Below are 22,449 nucleotides of genomic sequence, written 5' to 3'. Positions count from 1 at the left end.
AGACCTGGCCTGCCGGAAGCAGGATCCCAGAGAGCATGCGTTCAGAACAAAACGTGGCTTTGTGGTGTCTGGTTTCTCCCTCTGATTCCTGGCACTGGAGCCAGGAATTCACCTAAAGGAGGCACTCGGAGTACTGGAAGAGAATTTTCTAAAATTTATGTTAAAATGGGTTGTAAATTAGTGCATTCTTTAAACCCGATGTTCCATGCTCAGAGGAGGTAAAAGTCAGACGTCTATGCCAATCAACACACTGCAACAGCTCGTACCTTGTACCAGATTCCCAGCAGCCTCCCGTGTGCTGAAGATAGAACACCAAGGAAAAACTTGGGGTTAAACGCACACAGACAGGGCTGGTGTTGGGGCACAGCAGGTTAGGCTGCCGCTTGCAACGCCAGCATTCCACATCAGAGCAAGCAATTCAAGTTCTGGCTGCTCCACTTCTGTGCCAGATCCCTGCCAATGCACCCAGGAGGACAGCGGAGGATGACCCAAGTGTTTGGGTCCCTGCACATGCATGGGAAAGCCAGATGAAGCTCCTGGGTCCTGGCTTTGGCCTGGCTCAGCCCTGGGGAGTAAACCAGCAGATGGAGGATCTCTGTCTCTCTTGTTCTGCAACTCTGCCTTTCAAATAAATAAATACATCTTTAAAAAAAATAAGCAGACATCCTATGAGGTATTTATTTTGCAATCATTAGGTTCAGCTGCCCAGTATCAGGTTACCAAAGACCAATTTTCAAGCTCCCAGTTAACCCCAGAGTTCCTACTGCTGGGCTACTGTAGGATGCCCAGCCAGGCGGTCTACGTAATTCAGAGAAAGGACGTGGGAAAGTGGGCTGGGTCAGTTTCAGGAGTGCAAGACGGACCTGGGGAAGCGGGTCACCTGACCACGGGAGGCAGGTAGGAGGCACCCGAGGGAGTGCGAACCCCTTCCCCCATATTCCATCCCAAGCCAGCGCATCGTCAGTGAGTTCACGGACAGGTGCCGACGAAGGGCTGAAAGACGCGTGTGTCTGTGAAACAGGTGATGAGGCTCCAGCGCGGCCCAGCCAGAGGGAGGAGGCGGGTGCCATGACATCCAGTCCCTGCGTGCTTGGGTCATTCTGCTTTGCTGCTGCAGATGCCGGGTCGCAAACTGCCACACTCCACAGACAAGAGCTGGAAAACAAGAGAAGCCTGGAAGACAGGGAGCCCCCTACAGGAAGGGGTGTAGCTGCAGCACTGCCCTCTAACCCCAGGAACCTCCAGCCCTGGCCCCGCAGGTCTGGGCCCCTGGCAGAGGTACTGTTGGCTGGCAGGCGATGTTTCTAAAAGCTCTGCTCTGCTTCCTTAGAAAATCCAGGGGCCTCGGGCCCCGATCCCAAAGCTACCTCACTGTTCCTTCTTTCTCTGCTTTCTCTGGAGCAGACTTTGGGAAAGTTGGGAACTGGAAAGCTGTTTGTCGTAGCTGAAACACAAAGTTATACGGGGACGATGGCAGGATATGAGGCAGGACAACAGACTGAGGGTAGTTTGTAGCAATACAGGGAATTTGGACTTTTTTTTCTTTAGACAACTGCCAGTAAAACCTCCAGGAGGCGTGGTTGGAGAAAGGGAGGCTGTGATTGGCTGGAGTGAAAGAAACTCCCGCCCTCACTGGCCTTCCAGTAAATGGCAGCTCCGGCTTCTGAAATACTGCACGGAGCTGGGAGGAACCGGCCCACGGGGCAGCCGAGGAAGACTCCATTTTCATACACAAAGGCTCTGTTTTTCTCTCGTCTTTCTAGCTGCTTGCTCCAAATGACTGTCAAGATGAGAGAAGAATCTGAAGACAAAAAATTCCCTTTCCTCGCTGCCGACTTTGAAAGAGCGGCCTGGGGAGGAGGTGCTGAGAATCTCTGGCACGCAGGCCAAGGCAAGGAGTGAAAGAAGATACTGCCCCCGGCGCCACCCACGGCCCACGTCACCATCCGCCAGCACGTCCTCAGAGACGGCCCCCAAGCCGAACTGCGACCACCGGGTGACTGCCCCGCAGCACGGGCTCTCCTTGCTCCTTCCCTTGCCCCCACACCTGATCCCAGGCCTGGCTGGTGCTTGGTGTGGTGCTTGGTGTGAGCCGGTCCCGTCCAACTTCCCACAGCCATGGTTCTCTCTGTAATCCAGGAGGCCTTCTATTCTGGGATGCCTGAGACATTAAATTGGCGCTGGACTCTTGGAGGGTACGATGTGTCTAACTGGTTTGCCCCTGTAGACCCCGCTCCGAGCACAGGGGAGGTAATGAACAAACAAGGAGAGACTCTGCAAATAAACTTGCCAATGCACCCAGGAACGCTCTGGGTGCCACCTGGGATGCGCAGCAAGTCACCTGCTCAAAACCAAGCTGTTCCTAAACACCTGCCGGGCCCACACTAGTAAATGAGGCTGCGCCCTCAAGGAGCCCCAGCCCGTGAGGCTGGCATGAGTGAGAACGTCACTGTCACAGAAGACACACAGGAGCAGCTGGGGAGCACGGGGAGGAAGGAACAGTGGGGAGCAGGTGTCCGAGGGGGGTCCAGAAGCTGCCTGGTAAACACGGTGAGGAAGTGCACTCCAGCACCGAAAATACACTTCTAAAACACCATTTAAAGTAGTATTTCCCGCCGGTGCCGCGGCTCACTAGGCTAATCCTCCGCCTTGCGGCGCCGGCACACCGGGTTCTAGTCCCGGTCGGGGCGCCAGATTCTGTCCCGGTTGCCCCTCTTCCAGGCCAGCTCTCTGCTGTGGCCCGGGAGTGCAGTGGAGGATGGCCCAAGTGCTTGGGCCCTGCACCCCATGGGAGACCAGGAAAAGCACCTGGCTCCTGGCTCCTGCCATCGGATCAGCGCGGTGCGCCGGCCGCAGCGCGCCGGCCGCGGCGGCCATTGGAGGGGTGAACCAGCGGCAAAGGAAGACCTTTCTCTCTGTCTCTCTCTCTCACTGTCCACTCTGCCTGCCAAAAAATAAAAAAAAAATAAAATAAAAATAAAGTAGTATTTCCCGCCACCAGTGGTAGTGTCGGCACTGCTGCTATTGGACTGTAGTGAGTGCATGGTGGGTAGAGCAGGCAGGGCCTTGTGTGATATCCCATGTCCATCATCACTGCACTGCTGACAAGTGAGAGCCTCAGCTTGGAGGAGAGGAGATGAAGATGAAAGATCAAAGCATTGGGTAAAAATATTGTACCACTAGATAGCGATCGGAAGTGCTGGTATAGACCCACACTGCACCTTCTTTAAAAAACAAACAACCAAACACCAAATGGCCTGAGACTCAAAAGGCAGGAAACTGTGAGCCAGCTGCGGCAGTGAATCTCGCCGGCCCCCAGATGCTGATCTATTCCCCACGAAGGGAGCCAGGACTCCTTGGAGGAATGGCTCGGCTGGCCTAGAATGGGAAATGCTCAAAATGAGCTGGGGACATTTCATCCTAGCAGACACGAGGAAGTAACCAGGGGCTCAGAAACCACCTTTAGGAGGCGCCCAATGGCCACAGGGCGGCAAGCTGAGCATCAGGAAAGTCAACACTGCCCGTGACACCAGCATCCCATATGGGCGCCAGCTCCACTCTAGTCCAGCTCCCTAATGGCCTGGGAAAGCAAGGGATGATGGCCCAAGTCCTGGAGCTCCTGCACCCATGTGGAAGACCTGGAAGAAGCTCCTGGCTCCTGGCTTTGGCCTGGCCCAGTCCCGGCCTATGGGGCCATTTGGGGAGTGAACCAGTGGGTGGAAGATACTCTCTCTCTCTCTCTGTACTTTGCCTTTCAAACAAATAAATAATACTTTAAAGAAGAAGGTCAACACTGGGTTCAGTGTTGTGCCATAGGAAGCAAAGCCAGCACTGTGACGCCAGCGTCCCATATGAGCATCCATTCACATCCCAACTGCCCCACTTCCAATCCAGCTCTCTGCTAACGCACCTGGGAAAGCAGGGGAAGACAGTCCAAGTACTGGGTCCCTGCCATCCAAGCGAAATTCTAGGCTCCAGGCTTTGGCCTGGCCCAGCCCAGCCCCAGCCATTGCAGCCATTTGGGATTTGAACCAATGTATGGAAGATCTCTCCCTGCTTCTTTCTCTGTGTCTCTCCCCGCCCCCTCTGTAACTCTGCCTTTCAAATGAATAAATAAATCTTATAAAAAAGAAGAAGAAGATCATCACTTGTAAGAGACTTCAGCTTGGGGGTTGAAGGGTGCTGGTGTACTGACTGTTCTGAAGGTAGGAGAGCAAGGGAAAAGAATCACTTCTCCTGCCTTGGTTACACACACTGTGTCCTGGATAGGCAAAGAGCAGATGAAGGGAGGTTTCTATTGAAGACATATTCTAGTTAGCCAGGAAAGACAGAATTGAGGTATCATGGTTTTGTATACATGCTGCCGAAGCAAGCACTACACCAAGGTTTTGAAACTCTTAAGGGGTTAACAGATCTAGGCACTGCTTACTAATGGCCACTAATATCAAAGACAGAACCAGACACTATCACGATGGAAGCATCTAAGCTTACGCCAAGTGATCTTGCCCAAGACAAACGTGAATCTGATCGAGGCTTTAAATGCAGCACCAATCCACAGAACACAGAGGACAGAGCAGCGGGCTAATGACTCATGCAGCTCTATTCGGCAGGATCCGCACAGTGAGAGTCTACGAACAAATGAGTCTTCAACCAAGAAACGGCAAGGGGAGAGGGTGGGGAGGCAGAATGGAAATCTGTCATTTAAGAACATGTAAGAGACACCTCAACCCAGGGACTAAATGGACCTTATTTGGATCTGATTCAAATAAGTTGAAAGGGGCTGGGCTGTGGCACGTTGGGCTGGGCCTCTGCCTACGAAGCCAGCATCCCATATGGGGGCTGGTTCGTGTCCCAGAAGCTCCTCTTCCAATCCAGAACTCTACTTGTGGCCTGGGAAAGCGGTAGAGGATGGCCCAAGTCCTTGGGCCCCTGCACCCATGTGGGACACCAGAAGAGGCTCCTGGCTTCTGGCTCTGGCTGCCGTTGTGGCCATTTGGGGAGTGAACCAGCAGATGGAAGATTTCTATAACTCTTTCTCTCTGTGTAGCTCTACCTCTCAAATAAATAAATAAAATCTTAAAAAAATAAGATGAAAAAAGCTGTGATGTCTATAAACTAATTTGAAATTCAAACACTGGAGAATATTTGATATTAAAATAAAATAAACAGCACACAATTGTACAAAACAAATTGTAAATTTAACTATTCACTTGGCTTTCCTCTGCATTTAAAATTTTCCACTGGGGCTGGTGCTGTGGCGTCGTGGGTAAAGCCACCGCCTGCAGTGCCAGCATCCCTTATCGGCGCTGTTTCAAGTCCTGGCTGCTCCACTTCCGATCCCGCTCTCTGCTGTGGCCTGGGAAAGCAGTGGAAGATGGCCCAAGGCCTTGGGCCCCTGCACCCACGTGGGAGACCCAGAAGTTTCAGATTGGCGCAGCTCCAGCTGTTGCAGTCATCTGGGGAGTGAATCAGTGAATGGAAGACCTCTCTCTCTGTCTCTCTGCCTCTCCTCTCTCTCTGCCTCTCCTCTCTCTGTGTAACTATGACTTTATTTTTATATATATATATAAAGATTGATTTATTTATTTGAAAGTCAGAGTTACACAGAAAGAAGAAGAGGCAGAGAGAGGTTCCCCCATCTATTGGTTCACTCCCCAACTGGCTGCAACGGCCAGAGCTGTGCCGATCCAAAACCAGGAGCCAGGGCCTCCTCCAGGTCTCCCACGCGGGTGCAGGGCCCAAGGCCTTGGGCCTCTTCCACTTCTTTCCTAGGTCATAGCAGAGAGCTGGATAAGAAGTGGAGCAGCCGGGTCTCGAATCGGCACCCATATGGGATGCCAGCACCACAGGCGGCTGCCTAACCTGCTACACCACAACACCAGTCCCCTGACTTTCAAATAAATAAATAAATCTTTTAAAAAATTCCATTAAAATAAGCTTAAGGGTCCAGCGTTGTGGTATAGAAAGTTAAGCTGTCACCCACAATGCCAGTGTCCTATATGAGGGCCAATTCAAGTCCCTGGGAAAGCAGCAGCGGATGACCCCAGCGCTTGGGCCCTGCCACCCAAGTGGGAGACCTGGATGGAGTTCTGGGCTCCTAGCTTTGGCATGACCCAACCCCGGCCATTGTGGCCATTTGGGGAGTGAATCAGCAGATGGAAAATCAATCTCTCTCTCTTTCTCTCTCTCTCTGAAACTGATTTTCAGGTAAATAAATAAATAAATCTTTTTTAGAAATGAAATTAACCTAATAAGGAATAAAGAATGATTGCATTAGTCCACTTACTGGCAATTTCCCTAACTCTACCTCAAAGAAAGGGGATGGAGGGCCGGCGCCGCGGCTCACTAGGCTAATCCTCCGCCTTGCGGCGCCGGCACACCGGGTTCTAGTCCCGGTCGGGGTGCCGATTCTGTCCCGGTTGCCCCTCTTCCAGGCCAGCTCTCTGCTGTGGCCAGGGAGTGCAGTGGAGGATGGCCCAGGTGCTTGGGCCCTGCACCCCATGGGAGACCAGGAAAAGCACCTGGCTCCTGGCTCCTGCCATCGGATCAGCACGGTGCGCCAGCCGCAGCGCGTCGGCCGCGGCGGCCATTTGGAGGGTGAACCAACGGCAAAGGAAGACCTTTCTCTCTGTCTCTCTCTCTCATTGTCCACTCTGCCTGTCAAAAAATAAAAACAAACAAAAAAAAAAAAAAAAAAAAAAGAAAGGGGATGGAGAAGGAAACAGGGAGAAGCAGCCCAGGAACTAACAGGTTCTCGGGGCGGGGGCATTTCTGAGATGGTGCGGAAAAGCCAGGAAACCCAGTCAGTGCGGTGCGAGGGCAGGCAGTTTGGATGCTGTGTGAAACGGTTTCCAGCGCCGACTAAAAGCTGATTTCAGGAACAAGAGAATCGCTGTGTGTGAACCTAGTACAATGGTTTATTCCCGTAGCCTGGGAAATGAACACTCCAGACACGAGCGAGCGGAAGCTAAAGCACACCAACCCTGCGATTCCAACCAGGAAGGGGTCAATTACGAGGGACTCCCGGAAGCCGTCACTCATCATTACTACAGCTCTTAGCACACTGCAGTGTAGTCCTCCGTCCCCGGACAGAGGACTCGTCACCACCCCGGGGCGGCAGCCCCTCTGGGCACAGCCCTTCAGAGTCCCCACACACGGGGAAGGTCACTGTGGCATCAGAGAACAGTCTTTTCAGAGGCTGCAGGGGAAGGCACAGCCAGCTCCTAACCAGGCAGTGCCAGGGCTCTGGACAGCGCCTGCCGTTGGCCGAGCGGCCGAGGCGTCTGCCAGGGAGGTGTGAAGAAGCTCCGTGGCTACCTCGTTCAGAAGCGCGGACCTCCGTGTGTACAGAGCCAAGCAAGGCCCAATGCGTCAAGTCTGTGTCGCCCAGGACGTGAGAGGGCCAGGCTCTTCTCAGACGCTGCCGACTCTCTGCAGGCTCTCGGCCTCAGCCTTCACAAGCAAAATCCAAGGGGCTGAAGGCCCAGCCCAGGTGAAGCTGGGTACTCGGGGCCTAGGGAGACACCTGGGCCACTGTCGCCACTGAGCTCCCCACCCCGTCCCTCTCCACGTGTGTCATCGACTCCCACTGAATGGCAACGTCGCCACCTTCCCAAAAGCCAGAGGAAGCTGGGAAACTGCTTCTACTCAACCTCAGGACCCAGTTCAAACAAGAGCCTCCTGTGAGACCTTCCCCGGGGCTGGCGGGGCCACTCCCTTCTGCGCCCCATGGTGCTCAGGTGACAGCCGCTCGTCCTTGGTGCTCCCCACACGGCACGGCCATTCGCTGCTGAGCTGTTTCACCCGTCGACTGAAGCTCCTAAGGCAGCCTGGATCTGAATGTCTAGGCCCCCAGTGCCGGGCCAGAGTGGCCTGCGTAATTCTGTGAGCAGTAGAGCAAATGACAGCCCAGGGCTCAGTGGGTCGAGGCACCTCAGCCCAGATCCTGCCTTTTGCCTAGACCTTGGAAAGGGCCACAGCCATCCACCCAGCGTTAACTGAGCACTTGTCCTAACTGTGCCAGGCAGGCATTAGGCTAGATACAGGGAGTCCAGGTCAGCTCAGACGGTGCCCCTTCCTCCTGTCCTGCAGTCTCTCTGCCGTCAGTCAAAGGAGTCCACGCACAGGATGAGCCCAACAAGTGCGCAGACAATGACCCCGTGAGGCCGACAGGCACCAGCATGCTCACTGGGAGGTGGGCGGCACCCCACAATCCGCAGAGGTGGTGAGAAGAAAACACTAGACTTTCTGTTTAGATTTCACCCAGAAGTTGGGACTTGAGCTTTAATAGTTATTCTACCGATTGGTAACAGCACATGCAACTACTTCAGACACTCACAACACCGGCGTGTGCTGTGGCTGAGACTCTCACAGCCTCCAAGGACCCCAGCCTCCAGGAATGCAGGCCCCTGTGGGTCGTCCTGAGTGTGGGTGAGCCCTGTGACTTGTTTCTAATCAGTGGAATGTGGCAAAGGTGACAGATGTCCCTTGCGTGTTTCTATTAACTGTAACTTCCGCCCTGCTCACAGGCTGCTGACGGCTGAGGGAGCCATCCGTGGAGAGGCCCACGTGGCAGGTGGCTGAGGGCCCCAGCAAGGTGGCAGCCTGCCAGCTAACGAGCTTCCAGGAACGGAACCCTGCCAACCAGCACGCAAGCTGGGAAGGCCTGTCCCCATTCTAGCTTTCAGATGAGCCCCCAGCCCTGGCCAGTGCTCTGACGGCTGGCTGCCTTGGGAGAGGACCGGAAGGACTGGAGCAGGCTGGGATGTGCACACTCCTTCCCCACAGATGTGAGGGAGCATGTCTGTGGAAATCTGTAGGGCAGCAGTAGGTAATTAACACAGCACTCTGACTCATAGCTGACAGGACATGCAATCACAGTATGGGGGCCCCTGAACTAAACCATCTCCAGACCAGCACGGGAGGGCCCCAAATAAAAGTCACATCTATACAGAAGCTGCCAACAGTGGCAGCCTGTGAGCTCTGATGGAAAGGTGGGGGTGGGTGTCTGGTGCAGGGCTTAAGATGCAGCTTAGGATGGCGCCACGGCTCACTAGGCTAATCCTCTGCCTGAGGCTCCTGCACCCCGGGTTCTAGTCCCGGTTGGGGGCCGGATTCTGTCCCGGTTGCTCCTCTTCCAGGCCAGCTCTCTGCTGTGGCCCAGGAGTGCAGTGGAGGATGGCCCAGGTGCTTGGGCCCTGCACCCGCATGGGAGACCAGGGGGAAGTACCTGGCTCCTGGGTTCGGATCGGCGCAGTGCGCCGGCCATAGTGGCCATTTGGGGGGTGAACCAATGGAAGGAAGACCTTTCTCTCTGTCTCTCTCTCTCTCTCACTGCCTAACTCTGCCTGTCAAAAAAAAAAAAAAAAAAAAAAAGATGCAGCTTAGGACACCCATATCCCTCCTCAGAGTGGCCAATCCCAAGGCTGGCTCTGCTTCTGTTCCAATTTCCAGCCAGTGCGTACCCTGGGAAGGCCACAGGTGATAGTTCAAGCACTTGGGCTCCTGCCACCCACCTGGGAGACCCAGATAGAGGTCCCAGCTTCTGGCTTCAGCCTGGCCCAGTCCTGGCTATTGTGAGCCTCTGGGGAGTAAACCAGCAGATGGAAGATCTCTGTCTTCCTGCCTTTCAAATAAAATGAAAATAAATGATAAAAAAGGTTTCAAGCAGGAAAGTGGATAACCTCAGAGAGTGGCTCCCTAAGATCTATACTTGAGTGTCTGCTCTAAGAGCTAGAACATCTTAGCTCAGACCTACCAAGCCCTGCCTCCTCACCCATGAGGGAACTTCGAAAAGTCTGTGGAAAATGGAATGAAGAGATAAGCTTATTTTATGCAAAACATTCTGAAGTCTATGCATATAAGAGATGGTCAAGAAGTTCATGGAAAATTAATATTATGAAAGAACAACATGGATTTCAATTTTTTTTCACACCAAAATAAGCTTGTCTTTTAATTCTATCTTCCCAGGAACTTTCTTTTTCTTTTCTTTTCTTCTTTCTTTATTTGAAAGACAGAGTTACAGAGAAAGGTAAATATATATACACACACACACACACATATATGTTGGTCAAATGATATATGTGTGTGTGTGTGTGTGTGTGTGTATATATATATATATATATATATATAGTGAGAGAGAGAGAGAGCACAGTCTTCCATCTGCCGGTTCACTCCCCAAAGGCCACAAAGGTCGGAGCTGGGCCGATATCCGAAGCCAGGAACCAGGAGCTCCTTCCAGGTCTCCCAGGTGGGTGCCGGGGACCAAGCACTTAGAGCATCCTCTGCTGCTTTCCCAGGCCCATTAGCAGGGAGCTGGACAGAAGTGGAGCAGCCAGGACTTGAACCAGCACCCATAAGGGATGCTAGCACTGTAGGCTGGGTTTTAACCCACTGTGCCACTGCAACGGCTCCCCCAGGAACTTTCTGAAGTTCCCTGGTCCAATGGGGCCAACAGGGCTGGTGCGGGTGGCCACTGAGCTGGAGTGACCTGGAAGTGCGCTGTGAAACAGAACATGAAAGGCGCATGCTGGTTTGCTGCCAAACTCTGGGCTGGCCATGGGCAAGGCCCCAGCTTCCTCGCTGTTCCAGGCCCAGACCTTCTACAAGGGCCTGGTACTCTTTCGACTCGAACGTCACACAGCCTTGAGAGGGCAGGAGGAGGGGAGGGCGGTGGCCTGTGACATTTTACAATGCTTCCCTTGCATCCCATTGGCCAGGGCGCCGTCTTACCAGTGAGGTCACTGGCCATGCCTCGACTATTCACATCTTGTCAACTGCAGCCTGAATTACTCAATTAAGAGGAGAAATCCCTATTTGCTTAACAACAGCAAAATAAATAAAAGGCCCCAGAAAAGTCAGTGGGAACCATCAATGTTCAGTACCAGTGACTGGTCCACTCTCAGAGGGGCAGCAGCTGTGGTTTTATGACTGAGCACCTTAACTTGTGCCAGGAGCGTCTGTGAACATCGTCCAACCGTCACTACACTCTCCTCACACAGCTGTGTCGTCTCCATTTTACAAATAAGTTGGTCGAGGGTCAAAAAGAGCAAGCCCCTGGGCCCAAGGCATATTGCTAGTAAATGGCAGGACTAGGACTTAATTTTCTTTCCATCTGAACCCAAAGTCCCTGGTCTTTGCACATACCCTCTTGTTCCAGGAGACAGCGGAGCGGCCAGGAAAGACTGTGATTACAAAAACAAAGTAAAGGATCTTGGTGCAGGGCGTGGCTTCATCCATTCATCCCACAGTTACTAAGCACCCAACATGTACCAGGTACGTGGTGGGTTACAACACACAGAGGAACACACATTCCTTGCACTGAGGCTGACTGGGGAGACACCCTAGTACCCGGCACAGATGAGTGGATGAACAAAGGACTGAACAAACAGCTGGGGAGGCAGGTGAACGCACACACAGACACTTGTGTTTCAAGCACCATGAGCAGTGAAGCACAGTGCAGAGTGTAAAGGGTCACAGGGCGGGTGGGGGCTGGGGGAGGGGGAGGAACACTGCAGCCAAGTGGAACAGCAAGGGGAAAGGCACGATGCGTCCAAGGCACCAGGTTCAGCGTGGCTGCAGCCTGAGTGTTCGGAGGAGACAGGACACAGGGGCAGGGACCAGCTGTGACGCTGGGTCCTTTCCTGTATTCTGACCCACTGCACTACCACTGGCAGTGGAATCACCAGAAGAGGCCCTGAGGATAAAAGCAGCAGGAAAATTCGGAAGTTTTGGAGAACGCTGTTTTGGACTGAAAAAGATGTGGCTCCCCAAACTCATTCCCAAAATCTTATGTGAGCAGTCAATGGGTTGCTGCTAATGGTTGATGGATAGGGTGAGAGTTGGTCAAATGATGGTGGCCAGGAAGTGGGCTGGTAGGAGGCCCTCAGGGCACTGGACACTTGCTCTTGGAAGGGAGTTCTTGCAAGAGGGTTGGTTATTTAAGTCCAGTTTGGCCTAGCTCCCCTCTCTGCTTCCTGGCTCGCCAAGGGATCCTTCCGCACACGCTCTGCCACCACCTGACAAGTGGGGCCACCTGATCTTGGCCTGAGAACCTCCAAACTGATGCTGAAACAAACCTTCCTTTCCCAGGCAGCTCCTCTCAGGCACTACAGTTAAAAGTCACAAAAGCTGACTGGGCCCAGCATTGTGGCACGATGGGTAAAGCTGCCACCTGCAACACCGACATCCCGAGTGGGTGCTGGGTCATGTCCCAGCTGCTCCAGTTCTGACCCAGCTCCCTGTTAATGGCCTGGGAAAAACAGTAGAAGATGGCCCAAGTATTTGGGCCCCTGCTACCCACATAGGAGACCCAAAAGAAGCTCCTGGCTCCTGGCTTCAGCCTGGCTTAGCACTGGCCAATGCAGCCATCTGGGGAGTTAACCAATAGACAGAAGATTTCTCCCACTCTGTCTCTCCCTTTCTCTCTATAACTCTTTCTTTCAAAGAAAGAAAGAAAAAAATTTTTTTTAAAAATCTGACTAATAAAAACCCCGTGAGTTATTCAGGAGGAGTCCATCCTTAGGGTGCAAGGCTGGCCTAAGAAGTGCCGGAGACTTTAGAAAAAGCCACCAGAACTGTTACCATATGGGACAAACACATGTTGTGCCACTGGAGGGCACAGGGAGAGGAGGGGGCACAGTGACCAAAGGCAGGGGCTTCCCTTACAGAAGGATCTAAGCTCCTGTTCCCCAACTCTACACAGCCTCCCCCAAAAGGGGCAGATGCACAGACATGCACACACCCACATCCACGCCCACGGTCAAGGGCCTGGCCCTTCCTGCTAAAGTCACAGAACTGACCCATCTGCCCGTTGCTTACCACACCGCATGGCAAGAATCTCTTACCTTCCCCGTTAGCTGGACTTGGCTGCTGCCATGGTTTGGTTTGGAGTAGCTGTAGCTGTCGGGAGATGGTCCATCTCGGGGGCATCAAAAAAGTATGCCTGCAGGAGGAGACCCATGAGAGAATAAAAACAAAGGGCCAGACGAATGCCCTGGACTCAATGCGGGGCTCGCACGGCCCCTATCTCCTCCCCATCACATCTGGCAGCACAGCGCACTCCAAGCCTCGCTGCTTGCATGTCTCCCTCACTCAGCTGGATCTTTCTGAACCTTAGCCAGCATCTACTGGGCACCTACTACACTCACATGCTATGCATCCATGTTCACATGAACCCTGTTCAATAGTTTCTGTTATCTTCATGAGACAGATAAAGAAACTGAGGCTCAGAGGGACTGACACTCCATCAGGTGCACGTGATGTAAGCGGGGAGCCGGTCAGCACTCACAGCGGAGTCCGCCTGACTCCCAAGTGCACGTTCTTGGTTGCCTTAGTCTCTCCCCTGGGGCAAAGGATGTGTCCTTCTTTGTCCTTGTGTCACCACATCTCACACAGGGCCTGGCACACACACCATGTAAACAATAGGTACTATACCAACCCCCTACAGGGCGCTAACCCAGGTAGCTGGTTCTCTGCAAAGACCCTGAAGACAGTGCAGGGCACGCGTTACCTCCTGGCTCTTCAGTTTTCCACTCACCATACACAATTTAATGGTCAAAAATCTGAAGGAGGGGGCCGGCGCTGTGGCGCAGTAAGCTAAGCCTCCGTCTGTGGTGTCAGCATCTCATATGGGCACTGGTTTGTGTCCTGGCTGCTCCTCTTCCGATCCCGCTCTCTGCTATGGCCTGGGAAAGCAGTAGAGGATGGCCCAAGTGCTTGAGCCCCTGCACCTACATGGGAGACCTGGAAGAAGCTCCTGGGTCCTGGCTTCAGGTCAGCTTAGCTACGGCCATTGCAGCCATCTGGGGAGTGAACCAGCAGCTGGAAGCCCTCTCTCTGTCTCTCCCTCTCTGTGTCTGTAAGTCTGTGCCTCAAATAAAAAAGTAAAAATCTTTGAAAAAAAAATCTGAATGAGGGAAGACATTAAGGAAGAGCTTCCCACCTGTCTCACGACCTGAAAATCCTAATGGCAGCACAGGACAAATACCAATGCCACTGGCCTTGAACACTGGCTGTTCAAAGGACAGGCAAACCTGTCTCCCAGTCAAGGACAACTGGATGCTCAGGACTGCCCAAAGTTCCAAAGCCCAGTGGAGCGCCGCTTTCCACCAGCCCTGCTCAGCACCAGCCAGGAGGGGGCAGCAGCGCAACACAACAGAGCTTCCCCAGCATTCCCAGCTCCCGGGAACTTACCAGCCCTTTCCAACAAGGGTCCAGGGCTGCCTTTGCTGCAGACTCTCTGTAGTTCACCCTAGTCTCAGAGCAACTGGGTGGCTTTTAAAAGGTGTCCATCCCTGCCTGCAGCTGTCTTCTGGGGGCAGGGAAAGGACAGTCGCTAACTTCAGGGGAGGACAGAGGCCACACTGCCCGCACTATGGCAGGCTCCGCCTCCAGTTCTCTCGCAGGTGCACCCAGGCCCTGGGACACAGGGATAATGCCTTCCTTACAGGCTAGCAGGGGAAACGCTCATCAGGAGGAAGGTGCCAGGGGCGCAGGTTCTGCGCTTGCACTACTACTAATTCATGCTGTGACTCTGGACAAATCACCCACTCCTGGAGAGCCTCAGTCTTATCTGGAAAATGTGGAGACTGGAAAAAACAATCTCTAGGGAGCCTTCCCTGGACAAGCATCATCGCTATGGCTCTTTCATTCCACAAATGCTTAATGACAACCACAGTGCGGCTGACGCAGTGGTGCAGTGGGTAAGGCCACCTCCTGCAGTGCCGGCAGCCCACATGGGTGCTGGTTAGTGTCCCAGCTGCTCCTCTTCTGATCCAGCTCTCTGCTATGGCCTGGAAAAGCAGCAGAAGATGGCCCACATGGGAGACCCAGAAGAAGCTCCAGGCTCCTGGCTTCGCATCAGCCCAACTCGGGCCACTGCGTCCATCTGGGGAGTGAACCAGCAGATGGAAGACTTCTCTGTCTCTGTCTCTGCCTCTCTGTAACTCTGCTTCTCAAATAAATACATAATTTTTTTTTTAAATAAAAAACATGGCAATCATTTGGGGCGTGCCGACTGCACTGACCACATACTTGATCACTAATCTACTCAGAAACCCTGTCATAACTGTATCCCATTCTAAAGATGAGAAAACTGAGGCTCATAGAGATAGACTCTCCGAAGGCTACACAACTCTGCACTTCTGCTGGGACTCCCACCTGGTGGTGCCTGCCTCCACAGTCCATGCTCTTCTCATCCCCGGAATAGCCTGCCACTTGGCACCTAGTCCATGCCCAGCCCAGATATGTGGGGCCTTGCAACTGAATCAGCAGCCCTCCAAGGCCAGGGGCAGGCCCCTCCGGCATCAGCAGAGACCACCACCAGCCGGAGCAGCTAAGGACCCCTCCTCCAGGGGCTTCCTTAGTTGTCTGCCAAATGCGTCCCAACACACTCTTAGAGAGCATGCGCATGTGCAGTCATGGACGGGCCCTCCACGGGCGTGGGGCTGTCACACGCCTCACTGCTCTGAGGCGAGCACACCAATCCGTGCTCCCCTGGGGACAGGGAGGACGCCACGCTGTCTGCTTCAGCCAGTGCCCCTCAGCTCAAGTGACTCCCCTGCCAATTCCTCTCTGGCCTTCCAATAATAATAATGTCTTCCGCTTGCTGACGTCCTATTTTTCATGTTACAAACATCACGTAATCCTTACAATAACAGTAACCACCTTACCATGCACGCATGAGCAGCTTGCTTTTCCAAGTGGGGAAATGGGAGTCTGAGGAGGGACACCCTCAGGCAGGGAGGTGCAGCGGGGATGAGGAGGCCATCTCCAGGGTGGAGGGCAGGCCCAGGCCACACACGGGACCCTGGCATGGCTCCCTTCCTCCAGGAGACAACCAGGCCCTGCTCCCCAAGAGGGGCTCCTGCAGGCCTCGATCAGCCCCCTGTTGCGAGGTCCAATCAACCCGCGCCTCTGAGTGCCCTGCAGGACACTGCATATCCTCTGGCTTCCTGCTCTCTGCCAGCTTTGCAACTGGGAACGGAGTGGGTGAGGAGTTCAGGCGAGCGTTTGGCCACCAGCAGAAGCACCAAGGAAAGGGCGCTGCGGTTAGAGTGGGCGGCCTGAGCGCCAGTCCTCGCCCGAGCTCTGTGCCCTGGGGCCGCTCTTACCGGGAGCGCTGGGGCAGCAGACTGGCCCTGGCAGCTTCCGATGACACAGGGCCCTTTCAACAACAGGGAAGAACACTCGGCCAGCATCAGCATCCTGCACCGCAGCACGGCCTCTGTCACCGTCAATGGGCCCACCAGACACATCCACGTCACCAGGGTTTACTCTTGGTGTTGTACATTCTATGATTTGGATAAACTTACAAGGATATTTCAGAAAGTTCACAGAAAAATGGAACTAAGAGATAAGTTTAGGGGCTGGCACTCTGGCTCAGTGGGTTAGCCACTGCCTGCAGCACCAGCACCCCACATGGGTGCTAATTCAAGCCCTACCTGCTCCACTTCCAATCCAGCACCACACTAACATGCCTGGGAAAGCAGTGAAAGAGGGCCCATGTACATGGGCCCCTGCCACCATTCCAGGCTCCTGGCTTCAACCTGGTCCATCCCTGGCCACGTTGTGGTGATTTGGGAAATGAACCAGCAGATGGAAGATCTCTCTCTTCCTCTCTGTCACTCTGCCTTCCAAATAAATATATAAATCTTTTTCTAAAGATGAGCTTATCTTGGTGCAAGCAATTCCGAAGAGCACGCTTGGTTTCTCCCAGCATGTGCCTGGTGCGCACTCTGAAGACCCCTCACGTGCACAGGGCTCTCGCAGCCACCTCATGGAATCTCTCACCAAAGTCCACAAAACATGAGTGTATCTGCAGATGAGGACATCAGGGCTCTGGGAATGAAGTCACCTGCCCAGGATCACAAGGCCAAACACCACCAGACCAGGTTTCTCTCTGCTTCATCAGTAGTGCTCTTTCAGAAAGTCTTGAGGGGCTGGCACTGTGGCACAGTGGGTTAAGCCACCGCCTGCGACACCGGCATCCCATAACTGAGCACAGGTTCGAGTCCTGGCTGCTCTGTTTCTGATCCAGCTCCCTGCTAATGCACCTGGGAAAGCAGCAGAAGATGGCCCAAGTGCTTGAGTCCTGCACCCATGTGGGAGATCTGAATGGAATTCCTGGCTCCCAGCTCCCAACCATGACTGTTGCAGCCACTTAGGGAATGAACCAAAGGATGGAAGATTTCTATCTGTCTCTGTCTCTGTTGCTTTTTCAAATAAATAAGTATATTGGAAAAAAAAAAAAGGAGCTGAAAGATCCTGCCACAGGTACCAGTGAAATGCATATTTTTTTTTTGACAGGCAGAGTTAGACAGTGAGAGAGAGACAGAGAGAAAGGTCTTCCTTTCCATTGGTTCACCCCCCAAATGGCTGCTGCAGCCGGCACTGCGCCGATCAGAAGCCAGGAGCCAAGTGCCCCCTCCTGGTCTCCCATGCGGGTGCAGGGCCCAAGCACCTGGGCCATCCTCCACTGCCTTCCCGGGCCACAGCAGAGAGCTGGACTGGAAGAGGAGCAACCGGGACAGAATTCGGTGCCCCAACCCGAACTAGAACCTGGGGTGCCGGCACCGCAGGCGGAGGATTAGCCAAGTGAGCCGTGGTGCCGGCCATGTATATTTTAATAATGATAATACCTGGGGCTGCCGCTGTGGCACAGCAGGTTAAAGCCCCAGTGATGGCATCCCATATGGGCGCCAGTTCGAGTCCTGGCTGCTCCACTTTTGATATAGCTCTCTGCTATGACCTGGGAAAGCAGCAGAGAATGGTCCAAGTCCTTGGGTCCCTACACCTACATTGGATACCCGGAAGAAGCTCCTGGGTCCTTTGGATCAGCTCAGTTCCAGCCATTGTGACCATTTGGGAAGTGAACCAGCAGATGGAAGACCTCTCTCTTTGTCTCTACCTCTCTTTTTAACTTTGTCTTTAAAATAAATAAAATAAATCTTAAAAAAAAAGTTAAAAAAAATAATGATAATACCCTCCTGCTGTACCATCCACTCTACCCTGCATCTCTCCATCCCCTATAGAACCAGCAAGGCCAGGCCTTTCCTGCTGCCTTCTCTTCACTAACTCCTCAGCCAGGTGTATAGACAATGGGGAGAAGTGGAGACCGGAGCCGGGAAGATGCCCGCACAGGTGCCAGAGCTAGCGCATCAGGCACAGTGAAGACGCCGTTCCTCAGCAGACACAGGTGCTGCAGGGGATCGAGGCAGAGTCCACGCGGCCCAATCAACACCGTTGCTCTGCCGTGGGTCAAGCCAACAGTCCTGGCCAAGAGCTGAAACCTGCGGCCCATGTAAAGTACTGTCAACAGGGCCTGTGTTCTACAACTTGGAACTTCTTCCGAGACTCGTTCAGTGATCAAATATTGGGATCTTATTCACGCATTTAATGAGACATGGTCACCTACACAAAAATGTTACAGAAACACTCCTACAGCTGCCAGCTTCACTGGCGGTCTGGACGCCTGCTGCGTGGATGCTTTCTTAAGTGTTCCAAGCCATTTTCCTCTGGGCCAGTTCTTGCATTTTTTTCAGTGACTTTAACATCGTTGGACAGTTCTGTTTTAAACATTGTCATTTTTTTCAAAATTTGCAACAGAGCTTGTTAAGGCCACAGACAGCAGTGTCAGTGCTCAACGTGTACAGAAGATATAAAACCACATCTCCTTAGGCTCTAAAGAAAGGGACCTAACTTATGGGCAAATACCTAATGGGGCAAGTGTACGGTTCTATGTTTGTTTGTTTAAAGATTTATTTTATTTATTTGAAAGGCAGGACTACAGAGAAGAGAAAGAGAGATCTTCTATCTGTTGTTTCACTTCCCAAATGGCCACAACAGCTGGGGCTGGGTCAGACCGCACCCGGAGCCAGGAGCTTTGTGCAGGTCTCCCACGTGGGTGCAGGAGCCCAAGCACTTGGGCCATCTTCCACTGCTTTCCCAGGCACATTAGCAGGGAGCTATACTGGAAGTGGAGCAGCCGGAATTCCAACCAGTGCCCATATGGGATGCCAGCACTGCAGGCAGTGGCTTAACCCTCCATGCCACGGGGCCAATCCTTACGGTTCTGTTAAGTGCTTTATAGATATGATTGTATTTGCTCCTCAGCACAACCCTACATGGCAGGAAATATTATATCCATGTTACAGATGAAGCACCTAAGTGACTGACTGACTTGGTCTTCTACCTGGGCCCGACTTAAATATACATGCCCTCCCTAAAAAGACACCTATATTCAGGAACTCAAAAACTCCACTTTCCTATCCTTGGCTCCATGCTCAAGCTATCCACTTGTGTAACTTTAGATCTCAACATCACCAGCAGAGGCAGCCCAAGGTAGAACCCTCCCATTCCGGCTCTCCACTAGCCGCTCCCACCTCCTCTGGCCGGACACTGACCCCATCACAGAAAGGAAGTAAAACTAGAGACTGAACCCAAATTCTCCCCATTTTACTGCTTCCCATCTAGGAGAGGTCACTGAAAGTGATACTTGTTTCTCAGAGCCAGCCAGTGTTAAATGACTCATTCCGCCTAACAGGTTGAGGTCTTTTAGCACGTGTATAGAAAACACATCAATAGGGCCAGTGTTGCCTAAGCAGCAGCTGAGAAGCCAGCATCCCATAGGCTGCCAGTTTTGACTCCCAACTGCTCCACTTCCAATGCAGCTCTCTGCTAATGTGCCTGGGAAAGTAGCAGAAGACGGCCCAAGTGCCCCTGCACCCACATAGACCTGGATGAAACTTCTGGCTTCTAGCTTTGGCCTGGCCCAGCCTTGGCCATTGCAGCCATTTGGGGAGCAGATGGAGTATCTCTCTCTCTCTCTCTTTCCCTCTCCCTCTCCCTCTCTGTAACTCTTTCAAATACAAATAAATAAATCTTTAAAAGAGGAAAGACAGGAAGGGAGGTAGGGAGGAAGGAGACCATACCAAGCAGCCCACAGACAGCAGCATATGGAGCAACACGATTGTCACCACAGTGGCCAAGGCGATGCGCCGGTTATCCTCACGGACAGCTGGCCAGAATGTCATTGCCAGGACAGACCCCGAGACGCCCAGGGCAATCAGGACTAGAATCCAGCGCACAGCTTTCTGGGGGATAATCCATAGGATCTGAAAGAAAAGAAAAGCAGGAAGGGGGTGCTGCCGTGGAGTCATTTCAGAGGGGTCTTTGTGCATCCAGGCACATACGTGCCTTAAAAGACCCAGAGCCCACCCACACTGGGTCCCCAGGGCCCTCCGGCTGTGCAGCATAGGCTGCAGGGCAGCACCAGCCACCGAGTGAGCCAAACGCCTCCACGACAGGGGCTCCAGAGTGGGGGATGGCACGCGGCTGCCCCGCCCCCACCCACCCAGACCTGGTACTCACTGCCGTGGGGATGTAGATGAACAGCGAGTACCCGTAGACACACACGATCTCCAGGAACGAGTAGGAAACGATGTTCATGACCTTGCTGTTTCGCCACAGGAGGAAGCCCCAGAGCGCCAGGGGGACCAGCCAGGCATAGGAATAGATGACCGTGGCCGCTATGGACACTGAGGACGACAGGACACCCCTCTGAGGCTCTCTCATCAGGGGGCTTGTGACGCCCACCGACATCGGCTCCTGACGCTTCAGTCCACTTCAGTGCCCTGTGCTCCCCCCGCCCTGGCCCAGAGCACGCGCTCCCTGAGTGCCTGCCGCGTTAGTGGGTCTTCAGCATTTACCTTTGTGGTGGTGACCAGGAGTCTCCCATATGGTTGTCATAGTTCAATTAATGACAACCAATAATTATCATTATTGTTATGATCTAGACCTTCAATTCAGAGATGAGAAAACAGGATCAGAAAAGTTGGGTGGCTTGGTCAAGGTCAAGGTCACATAGTCCATAAGTAGGCAGAGCAGGACTGAATCCCAGATGTGATTCACACCTTTATTCATAGCCAGAAGACGTTTATTGACAGGCCCAGCAACTGCCCTGCTGGCACATGTATCACATCATTTCCTGCTGCCGGGATAGCCAGCCAAAAGAGAGTAAAGGACAGATAAAGACCCCCTGGGGCTTCCAGATCATTAGGCAGGGCAGGTCACTCCTGTGCATCTGACAAGGAGATTAACACACACCATTCACAGCACTAGTCATCTATCTTCCTTCACATGACCACCGAGCTACTTGAAGGAAGGTCCTGATAGCTCACAGATAACAGGTATTGAGTTAAACTCAAACCAAGGTCATCTGATGAACAAGCTGGCTGGGCTTGAGTCTGACTTCATGATGGAGATGGGAAGAGAAAATGGACATGCAAGACAGAGGGGGAGAGAGGAAAGAAGGACACACAGGTACTCTCTCTCTCCATCTCATACACACACACACACACACGCATGAATATATGCATGTGTGTGTGTATACATATCAATAGCTAATACTCATGGAACTCTTTTTTGTACAAATGCTAACTCTTTGCATGTACCAACTCTTTATTCCTACAATAGCCTATAGTATGAGCAGTATTACTCCACTTCATGAAGAACCTCAGGCCAAGAGAGGTGAAAGAATTTCCCTACAAGGTGGAATCGAGTGAGTGCAGGAGCTGGAACTTCCAGCCCCGGGTCTAACCCAGACCCGCGTTCTTCTCCAGGCTCCTGACAGCCTCTCACCAGGAGAGTGTGCAGGGAGCAAGGCAGGGAATAGAGAGGGGTCAGTCTGCCCCAAATCCACATGGTCACATGTTCTCATTTTGGGTGACTGTCATTTCCAAGTCCCTAGCACTGTTTTTTTTTTTTTTTCTTTTAACTACCCAACACCCACACAAACAAGAAAGGAAGCTTTAAAACAAGAATGGAGGGGTAGGTGTTTGGCTTAGTGGTTAAGATGCTGGTTGGGATGTCTGCATCCCATGCTGGAGTACCTGATTCCTAGCGCCAGCTCCTGACTCCAGCTCCCTGCTAATATGTACCCTGGGAGGCAGCAGTGATGGCTCAGTACTTGGGACCTGCCACCCACGTGGGAGACCTGCACTGAGTTCCGGGTTCCTAATTTCAGTCTGCTGCTCCCCTGTCCCCAGCACTTGTGGGCAGTGGGGAGTGAACCAGTGGGGAGCTCTGTCTCTCAAAAAAAACAAACCAAAGCAAGAATGTCAGTTCCCAGGCCCACCACTAGGACACATACATTTCTGCTTCTCCCCTCCAGGCCTTGAGCGCTGGCAGATTTCCCCTTAGTAAAGCTGCTAACAGAACAAGCTTTAGCAGAGCCATCAGCTCTCCTGGCCCCACTAGGTGCTTAATCATTAGCGGCCACAGACTCCGCCAGCTGGTTGGGCCATCACAACTTATGTAACACTGGCTCTATTGTTTCTTACATTTGGATAATACAAATAATGCTACAATGGAGGCCTTCATGCATGCTGCTTTTATTTATTTTGTGTGTTTTTCTTAGAATAGATTCCAGTGCTGTTGGGCTTGCCCTAC

General features: G+C 52.8%; 1 protein-coding gene across 7 annotated transcripts in view; it reads right to left on the bottom strand.

Annotated features, from left to right (window-relative positions):
* Positions 1-664: 664 nt before the first annotated feature.
* Positions 665-22,449, bottom strand: part of YIPF1 (Yip1 domain family member 1) — a 46,761-nt gene continuing 24,976 nt past the window's right edge. For 5 of the 7 annotated variants that reach the window (XM_017346281.4, XM_017346285.4, XM_089300598.1 and 2 more), the window contains 4 exons: positions 20,371-20,537; positions 19,932-20,114; positions 12,846-12,943; positions 665-1,155 (listed from right to left, as the gene is read on the bottom strand). In XM_017346281.4, the coding sequence (XP_017201770.1) occupies positions 12,854-12,943; positions 19,932-20,114; positions 20,371-20,537 (440 nt within the window). In that variant the 3' untranslated portion in view covers positions 665-1,155; positions 12,846-12,853. The remainder of the gene's footprint in view (positions 1,156-12,845; positions 12,944-19,931; positions 20,115-20,370; positions 20,538-22,449) is intronic. The other 2 variants (XM_089300599.1, XM_051857753.3) reach the window with 1 other exon arrangement.

The sequence above is a fragment of the Oryctolagus cuniculus genome, chromosome 7 (genome assembly GCF_051225735.1).
Source record: "Oryctolagus cuniculus isolate XC-2025 breed Fujian yellow rabbit chromosome 7, ASM5122573v1, whole genome shotgun sequence".
NCBI classification, from domain to species: domain Eukaryota; kingdom Metazoa; phylum Chordata; class Mammalia; order Lagomorpha; family Leporidae; genus Oryctolagus; species Oryctolagus cuniculus.
Note: the sequence above shows the minus strand (reverse complement) of the source record. Positions and strands in the feature narration are given on the sequence as shown.